Source organism: Mizuhopecten yessoensis, unplaced genomic scaffold (assembly GCF_002113885.1).
Source record: "Mizuhopecten yessoensis strain PY_sf001 unplaced genomic scaffold, ASM211388v2 scaffold11129, whole genome shotgun sequence".
Classification (NCBI taxonomy): Eukaryota; Metazoa; Mollusca; class Bivalvia; order Pectinida; family Pectinidae; genus Mizuhopecten; species Mizuhopecten yessoensis.
This window is the reverse complement of record NW_018408894.1, coordinates 428,094-438,024: the sequence shown is the minus strand read 5'-3', so window position 1 is coordinate 438,024 and position 9,931 is coordinate 428,094. Positions and strand designations below refer to the sequence as shown.

The window sequence follows — 9,931 nt, the reverse complement described above, 5'->3', positions numbered from 1 at the left end:
ATGTTTTCGGCACCAAATCGCATATTTCCCGATAAAATATGGCATATGGAAGTAAATAACGTCTACAAAGGTGATATTTCACAGTAATAAAGAAGTATTTGGTTCATAACTGGATCGTATGGGGTAGTATTGGGTAGAATTGGGTGGTATTGGGTAGTATTGGGTGGTATTGGGTAGTATTGGGTAATTAGACGCGCCCGTCCCCATATACGGTAACATCTCAAACAGTTACGTCACAAATTTGCATCATTTCCCCTCTAAAAATCAGCGATGCTCAAATCCTACAGTCCAAAAAAAGTAATTTCACACACACAAAAATATGGAATCCCCTCTGCATTAAAGCCATTTTGGTCTCTGTGGAGTATAACATATAGATAGATAGATAGAATTGGTCTGATATAACTGACCGATCATAACAATAAAGTTTCTGACTGATCCTAAACCAAACTCGACAGTGCTTGAATGGGACGACTGGAAAGTCAGGAAAATCAAAGAATCCCAATTCGGGGTTGGGAGGGAAGGGGATCAACAGAGACAAAGGGGGCCACCAGTTGATCTTGAGTCATCTGTATGACCCCATTTTAATATCCACTAATATAAGGGGTGGAATGGGTAAACATGTTACCTTACTTCAATTTTCCCCTTTGACTGCCTGCAGTATAAGAGTTTGATAGGGCGAAATGCCTCAATGATGTTTGACAGCTGACTTAGAATTCGGCACAATATGACGTTAAAACGTGAGTTGTTTTCTACAGTTTAAAGCCAAGACACTGGTCGTTTACACTCTTGACTTTGCTTGACAAAGGAAGCAGACATTTTCAAAAAAGCTCGCAAAATAGGTTGTGATTCCTGTTTGTGTTAAAAAAACTTTGCTTTTATTATTCATACCTAGCTGATGTCTTATTTCAAATTTTAGATATTTTATTTTGAAATGTAACATTATCGATCCATCATATGATGTCAAGTTTCAAAATTATAAATATCTAAAATTTCAAAATTGATCGGACTTTCACCATCTCTAGAGCTATTATGAATATTTCAGATGAAAAAGTCTGTTAAGTGAGTGACATAATTATCATTATATGATTTTGATTTAAATATTTTCAGGACAAAAGCACAGAAATTTTGCAGGAATGAATTTAATTTGACTGGAATTTGTAACAGATCATCATGTCCACTTGCCAACAGTCAGTATGCAACAGTACGAGAGGAAAAAGGTAATAACAACAGCTAGTGAATGAGATTCTGTTTATGTGTTCATTATATCATAGAAAAGGAATTTTCACCCAGGGTATTATGATTTTATACCTAAAATACTTATTAAAGAGTATATAATTTTCCCTGATACAGTGTATGTTTATTACATTTTCGTACAAAATGTATCTCTCCAACAATTGGAAGAGTAAAAGCTGAGTATTTTATTGATGGCAGAGGCAAGGCTAAAATGTGATGTCATTTGCTAGTGGAGCATTACATTCCATTTTTCAACCCATAAAGCTGATGTTCCCTAATTGGCTGAAGGCCGTTTTCACATAAATAGTGCTGTAAAACCCAGACAGATGTTTCAGTGCCCGTTTTATGTTTTTTACATCTCTGACAATCAGAATTTTATTAATAAGTATGTAATGGAAATAGCATGTTATATAGCACTGGCCTTTCTAAAATAAGATAGGGTGAACCATTTGGATACATGAAGAAAAAACCTGAAGAAAAATGGAGTTCCTTACCATTGATTTGTGTACAGTAAAATCTGGTTATACTGCTACCACTAGTCCAGAGAAGTTTGTTATCATAAAGAGGTTAAGCAATAAATTATGGGAAATGTATAAAATAAGTCTGAAGGAAAAGAGAAAAAGGGACCTTGAAATAAGTTGGTGGTACATTGTAAGTGAGGTGGCAAATGTAATAAAGGGCATTATATCAAAGTTTTACTATATTTTAACACAAAGATGTGGTTAACGTAAACACTGCACCCCTATGTGATTGCTGTCTTAAGTGGGATGTCTGAATGACTGTTTTGACAGCTAATTTACATATAAATGTTTGAAATAGAACTCAATACTGTCTTATAGTGACTGCATCCTTTAGTCTGTCCTTTTAATTACATACAATGTACGCCATGCATGTAAAACCTGCTTTTAAACTATACCTTTCTGTTTTCCTTTTAGTTATATAAATTGTACTAAATACTTACCTGTTCCGTCTAGGTATATGTTTAATACTTATCTGTTCCGTCTAGGTATATGTTTAATACTTACCTGTTCCGGTCCGTCTAGGTATATGTTTAATACTTACCTGTTCCGTCTAGGTATATGTTACCTGTACATGAAAACGGTGGAAAGGGCAGCGTTTCCAGCTCGTATGTGGGAAAAAGTGAAGTTGTCCAGGAGCTATGAAAAAGCGATAGAGCAGATTAATGAAAATTTGATCTACTGGCCAAAGTAAGTTATTAATGCAATTGTGCACTATTTTTAGTTTAACAGTATCAAACAGAATGTATGTTTGCATTATTATTTTAAATACATGTATCCAATTGTACCAAGTAATCAGACTATATTCAAATGAAAACATGAAGATGTTGGTTTCGAAACTATGTGAGACAGTAGAATTTTAGATGTTAGTACTGCACATCAAACCACCTGTCACTCTAGTGATTGGTTTAACACTCAAGTATATCTGTAACTTGTGTTTGAAAACAAGAAATGGCTGTATAACTTCCTTCAAGATGATTCCTTTCCTTTTTGCAGATTCGTCAAACACAAATGTAAGCAGAGATTCACTAAGATAACACAGTACCTGATCAGGATCCGCAAACTGACACTCAAACGACAGTAAGTAAAGGCCAGACAAAGGATGGGTTTCTAGTGATGACTGTGAAAAATAGAGTTATAGGAACTCTAATGAGTCTTAGTCATGATGTGTTCCTAGTGATGTCTGTGAAAAATAGAGAGTTATAGGAACACTAATGAGTCTTAGTCATGATGTGTTTCTAGTGATATCTGTGAAAAATAGAGTTATAGGAACACTAATGAGTCTGAGACATGATGTGTTTCTAGTGATGACTGTGAAAAATAGAGTTATAGGAACTCTAATAAGTCTTAGTCATGATGTGTTTCTAGTGATGACTGTGAAAAATAGAGTTATAGGAACTCTAATAAGTCTTAGTCATGATGTGTTTCTAGTGATGACTGTGAAAAATAGAGTTATAGGAACACTAATGAGTCTTAGTCATGATGTGTTTCTAGTGATGTCTGTGAAAAATAGAGTTATAGGAACTCTAATGAGTCTTAGTCATGATGTGTTTCTAGTGATGACTGTGAAAAATAGAGTTATAGGAACTCTAATGAGTCTGAGTCATGATGTGTTTCTAGTGATGTCTGTGAAAAATAGAGTTATAGGAACTCTAATTAGTCTTAGTCATGATGTGTTTCTAGTGATATCTGTGAAAAATAGAGAGTTATAGGAACTCTAATGAGTCTTAGTCATGATGTGTTTCTAGCGATGTCTGTGAAAAATAGAGAGTTATAGGAACACTAATGAGTCTGAGTCATGATGTGTTTCTAGTGATATCTGTGAAAAATAGAGTTATAGGAACTCTAATTTGTCTTAGTCATGATAGGTTTATGATATTTGTATATATGATATTTGTATATATGTTTTAGGAGCAAATTTCCTAACTTAAACATTACTTGTATAAATTTTTACATACAAACTTGCAAGGTAGACACAAAAATCTGATATAAGTAGGTGAATGAAAACACAGATCCACTGCTGTCCGCTACTAGAAATCCTGGGAGACCTGTATGTTTGTGTGACTGTGTTGACCATGACATGTGAATTGTAGAATTGTCATACAAATGATAAACAGTGATAACAATTGAGTTGATTACATATTTAGTTTGTCATGCCAGTTAAATTTCTCCTAGAATTGTCTTCCAGCAAGATGTTCAAGAGAAATTAATTAGTGTTTACTAATGATTCCTCTTGCTGCGATGATTTTGCAGGATTTTTTCCAACAAGTTGTTTTCAAAATGTTTGTGAGTCCGATTGCTAAGTCCCATTACTATAATGTGTTTACAAAATGTGGTGGAACCCCACTGGAAAAGTATGTGAGAGTCCTAGACTTAACAACTGTTTTGTTAAAATTACTTTGTTGCATAGTATGGGTTAAAAAAATATCTTGAAAAAGATTTACTTTTCATCATTACAAATATGCAAATAGACAAACCATTGGACATGGCAGTACACTAGTGGGTTATAATTATTTGATATGAAACTGAAATATGATGCTATATTCGTTGAACATTACTTTAGAGAACATGTTTTCTTTTCCAGAAACAAACTTGTACCCTTGAGCAGAAAAGTTGAGAAAAGAGAAAGAAGGAAAGAGGTAGTTTAATAATACTCAGTGTGTGCTCTTTCATTTATCAACATGATTTAATTCTGCATACTTTTATACAGTCTATAGCCCAGACTATTCTCTCTGTAGTAAATACGGGTCAAAATAACTCATCATGTTGAGTTGAATTGAAATATGCTGTTAATTTGAAAATTTATTTGAAAATTTTCACTTCTCTTGATTTAATATTGAATGTGATGAATATAAGAAATATTAAAAAAAAATGTATTATTGGAAAATGTAAACTAAAAGAAAATCATTTACGAAATTTAGGAGAAAGCGTTGGTAGCTGCGCAGATTGACACCAACATAGAGAAGGAACTGCTAGAGAGGCTGAAGCAGGGAACAGTAAGTAATTTATCCTAATTAACTTCGATACTAATACAGAAAATGGAAGGTGGGAGTACTGCGGGCAATTTATGACCCTTTACTTATGTGTGGTCATGATCAAATTTTCATATTTTTGCTCCAATCCTAGAACAAAGTGGAGTTTGAATGAAATACATCACCATTACTTGGTAATAGTCGATGGACCTAAACTAATGAAGGTGTCCGTCAGAAATGCAACACCATTACTTGGTAATAGTCGATGGACCTAAACTAGTGAAGGTGTCCGTCAGAAATACAACACCATTACTTGGTAATTAATAGTCGATGGACCCAAACTAAATGAAGGTGTCCGTCAGAAATACAACACCATTACTTGGTAATTAATAGTCGATGGACCCAAACTAAATGAAGGTGTCCGTCAGAAATACAACACCATTACTTGGTAATAGTCGATGGACCTAAACTAATGAAGGTGTCCGTCAGAAATACAACACCATTACTTGGTAATAGTCGATGGACCTAAACTAATGAAGGTGTCCGTCAGAAATACAACACCATTACTTGGTAATAGTCGATGGACCTTAACTAAATGAAGGTGTCCGTCAGAAATACAACACCATTACTTGGTAATAGTCGATGGACCTTAACTAAATGAAGGTGTCCGTCAGAAATACAACACCATTACTTGGTAATAGTCTATTGACCTAAACTAAATGAAGGTGTCCGTCAGAAATACAACACCATTACTTGGTAATAGTCGATGGACCTAACCTAATGAAGGTGTCCGTCAGAAATACAACACCATTACTTGGTAATAGTCGATGGACCTTAACTAAATGAAGGTGTCCGTCAGAAATACAACACCATTACTTGGTAATAGTCGATGGACCTTAACTAAATGAAGGTGTCCGTCAGAAATACAACACCATTACTTGGTAATAGTCGATGGACCTTAACTAAATGAAGGTGTCCGTCAGAAATACAACACCATTACTTGGTAATAGTCGATGGACCTTAACTAAATGAAGGTGTCCGTCAGAAATACAACACCATTACTTGGTAATAGTCGATGGACCTTAACTAAATGAAGGTGTCCGTCAGAAATACAACACCATTACTTGGTAATAGTCGATGGACCTAAACTTAATGGAGGTGTCTGTCAGAAATACAACACCATTACTTGGTAATAGTCGATGGACCTAAACTAATGAAGGTGTCTGTCAGAAATACAACAGAGCCGTGGGGTCTTTATTTCATGTTAATTTTCCAGTTGTGAATATACCTGGTAGCTAAAATTTGGATCCCCATAAAACAAGAATTGTAAAGCTTTGACAAAGTATGTTTGTTTAATTTGAAAGAAATGTGTCCGGACTACATCAATGTGTTACAGCAGAAACAAACAAAGGACTATTATGTATGGTTTGGGCCTGTTTTGGCCCCCAAATGCATCAAAATTCAAAACCTTTAAATGAACTTTGAAATGACTGTTTCTTTAATTTCGAATACTTCCTAAATACTATTATGAAAATATTTATTTATATTTCTAATTATTGTTGCCATGGTAACAAGTTCAAATTCGCATTAGTTAGAAAAATTTGAATATTCAGTGAATATTGGGATATTTTGCATAGTTTTTCTCCTAGAAACTATAGAGCGCATGCTTGAACAAACAGTAACTTAATATCAAAGGATAATGTTTAGGCACCTGTAATACATCTTTAGGAGAAATATAAAGTTTGTTCAAGAGTGCGCTGGTAGCTAAGAGAAAAACTAGGTGAAAACTTGTCAAAATTGACTGAATAATCATATTTCAATAATTAATTCAAATCTGACCTGGTTACCAATGGCAGCCAAAATTGAAAACACAAATAAATATTTACATAATAGTACTGGGGAAGTATTCAAAATTAAAGAAACATTCGTTTGAAAGTTCTATTGCAGATTTTTAATTTTGATGGATTTGGGGACCAAAACAGGCCCAAACCATGCAAAGTACTTTATGTTATATTTTTTATTCAGAAATTTCTCTGATATCAGTGTGTGTCCTAAACATGTTAGTTAAGTCAGTAAAGTCAGAAATCGGTTTCCATTTAATCATAATACTTGTCTGTGAGTTTGAGTTTAATATTTGATATTGGACAAGGTCAAATTTCAATTGATTTACTTTTGCAGTACGGAGATATATACAACTTCCCTACACATGCCTTCGACAAAGTAATGGATGATGAAGCAGAGAGCGAGTCCGAATCTGAAACAGAGAAAGAAAAGGATGAGGAAGGAGAAGAAGAGCTAGAAGAGGAAGAAGAAGAAGAAGACGATGAGGTATATTTCACTTTTCATAAATATCTAATTAATAAATCAGAAATACACTGTACTGCATTAATCATGTTTTAAAAAAGATAAGGTACAGAAACTGATTTTTTTTTTATTAAAAGCTAAATGCAAATAAACTATAATCATATTGGAAATATGTATCAGTTGGTCAAGAAAATTAAGATTTATTCATTATCAATGTCAATTTTGTTAGATTGATGAACTGCTTGTTTAGAAGATTTTAGAGTTGTAAGGAATATGTAAGAAGCTGTATACAACCTCGGAGATGATTTGTTGGTCATTGAATTCAATAATAAACTGTGTGAATCTGTCAATTATGGCAATTCTGTAATCCCGGCGAACAATCCAATTACCTGGTATGTAGTTTTTGTAATAGTTTTTGAGAGATATAATATTTCAATCTTGTTTTACCCCTAGGATGTTGGGGAGGTGGAGTATGTGGCTGAAGAGGAGTTTGAAGAAAGTGATCTGTCAGACATGGAGGTATGTTAAAAAAAAAAAAAATAATAATCTTGAAATGATTAAACTGAACAATATTTAACAAAACCAATACCTGTATAAGTATTTGAAAAAGTTGTCGTTGACAAAATTTTGCTATATATACAGCTTCAAGAAAAAAATCAAGTCACAAGATGCCATAATAAGTTTTAAAAAATGTCTCATTTAATTGATTGGTGTTAAAAGCAAGGTTAATCAATTGGTACTTATTGAGAATTTTTCTTTTTTATAATATATATATATATATATAAAGGTGTGACTGGGCTTTAAGAGCAAGGGGAGATAACTGGCACCTCAAGTTGGTTATGAGTGTGACGGGTGTTAGGAGCCAGGGGAGATAACTGGTACTTTTCCATTGCTCTAGATGATGAGATTATGGTAGCTACAGTGTTATAAGTGTTAGAAAGACAGGGGAGCTAACTGTGTTATAATTACAGGATGGAGAGCGACTACAAGACATCAGTGACAGCAGCAGTTCGTCAGAGGATGAGCGTGCAGCCATTCATAAAAAGAAAGTGATGAAGAGGAAACGAGCTCGAGTAGAGATTGAATATGAACAGGAAATGGACCAACCATCAACTTCAAAAATTAAAGCAAAAACTTGAATTATGTAATAAAATATTGTTAATGTTTCATGACGCATTGTGTTTGATATTTTACAGGGAAATTTTACCTTCAATTGTAATGACATGCCTGACCTTAAATATACATTGAAAACAAAGATTAGAAATAGCTTTAAGGATCCCTGTACCACTGCCAAAATACTTAGCTTTGGACCAATTATGTTAGCATGATAAATCAAATCCGAAAAGAAAATATTATCTTGTGGGACTTTTATGTGAAAAAAATGAAGAAGATGAAAGCGAAAGTATGACATCACTACACTTCTATGCAAAATGTTTTATGTTATCCTATTAGTATTAACTTTTCAATTAGCAAGAAATTAGAAAGATTTATGTGAGCTTGTAAAGTTACTGACTTTATTTGTATGTGTTGGTGAACAACTGTATGGAGTGTGGCAATATTAAAGTTATGATGGAGACAGACAGTAACCAACGTTAACTGCCTTTGTCTTTCAGCTTCAATAGCTTTTGTTCATTCTTGGAATTGATATCATTTAATTCTCATGAACAAATATATATATAACATTAAATGATATTGACCTTTAACTAAAGCCTCTGCAGCCTTTTGTTTTTCTCAGATGTCTTGCTAAAGAGTTAACACAAACGACAATATAATTTTTTTATAAAAGAAATGAAAAGACACCTAAATGTAAGGCAATAAATATGCACCTACAATCAGTGACTGAAGGAGACTTCGGACACCTACACTCAATGACTAGAGGAGACTTCAGACACCTACACTCAATGACTGGAGGAGACTTCGGACACCTACACTCAGTGACTAGAGGAGACTTCGGACACCTACACTCAATGACTAGAGGAGACTTCAGACACCTACACTCAATGCCTGGAGGAGACTTCGGACACCTACCCTCAATGACTGGAGGAGACTTCGGAGACCTACACTCAATGACTGGAGGAGACTTCGGGCACCTACACTCAATGACTAGAGGGGACTTCGGACACCTACACTCAATCACTGGAGGAGATTCGGACACCTACACTCAATGACAAGAGGAGACTTCGGACACCTACACACAATGACTGGAGGAGACTTCGGAGACCTACACTCAATGACTAGAGGAAACTTCGGACACCTACACTCAATGACTGGAGGAGACTTCGGACACCTACACTCAATGACTAGAGGAGACCTCTGATGCTACGGTAGTATACCACATGTGGCACCCATTGTGGTGTCTCCTATCCGATTCAGCCAATCTCTACCCAGAGTTGTCGTTCCTAACATTGACATACACCTGTGTATGTGAGTCTAGGTAACGACAACTCTGTAGAGATTGTAGGTCACCAGCAATCTTAAACAAAGTGGACACGTCTTATTATATGATATACATTGAATCCAATATTTGTGAATAAGGCGATAATGATGATGTAAAATTTCTTCACTGGATATTGAAGCCATTCTGAACTAGACTAGCTTTTAAATTTTATTGGTCAACAGGAACCATCTTTTCGGAAATCCTGATAGTTTAGGATAGGCTGTGGTGTTGCCAATTAACTTTGAACTGTGATTTCAATCAGCAGGCCAGGGTAGGCTTTTATATGTCACTGCAAAAGGAAGGAGATGAAATTATAAAATCTTAATCGTCATAGTTAATGTCTTCTTTGCCAAGCAAAGAGTGCAAAACTGCACTGTTCGACAGAGGGAACATACGTTTACTCTTTGCTTGACAAAGGAAAGATGTTTTCGAAAGGTCGCAAAACAAGTTTGTGTTCAAAACAAACT

The 9,931-nt window shown here is 34.7% G+C and overlaps 1 protein-coding gene across 1 annotated transcript in view; it reads left to right on the top strand.

Annotated features, from left to right (window-relative positions):
* LOC110466302 (protein MAK16 homolog) overlaps nucleotides 1-8,193 on the top strand; it is a 10,676-nt gene extending 2,483 nt beyond the window's left edge. The window contains exons 3-10 of the mRNA XM_021522714.1: nucleotides 1,108-1,217; nucleotides 2,309-2,441; nucleotides 2,748-2,831; nucleotides 4,336-4,390; nucleotides 4,673-4,747; nucleotides 6,902-7,051; nucleotides 7,481-7,546; nucleotides 7,999-8,193. Coding sequence (XP_021378389.1) covers nucleotides 1,108-1,217; nucleotides 2,309-2,441; nucleotides 2,748-2,831; nucleotides 4,336-4,390; nucleotides 4,673-4,747; nucleotides 6,902-7,051; nucleotides 7,481-7,546; nucleotides 7,999-8,166 — 841 coding nt within the window. The 3' untranslated portion in view covers nucleotides 8,167-8,193. The remainder of the gene's footprint in view (nucleotides 1-1,107; nucleotides 1,218-2,308; nucleotides 2,442-2,747; nucleotides 2,832-4,335; nucleotides 4,391-4,672; nucleotides 4,748-6,901; nucleotides 7,052-7,480; nucleotides 7,547-7,998) is intronic.
* The last annotated feature ends 1,738 nt before the right edge of the window (nucleotides 8,194-9,931 follow it).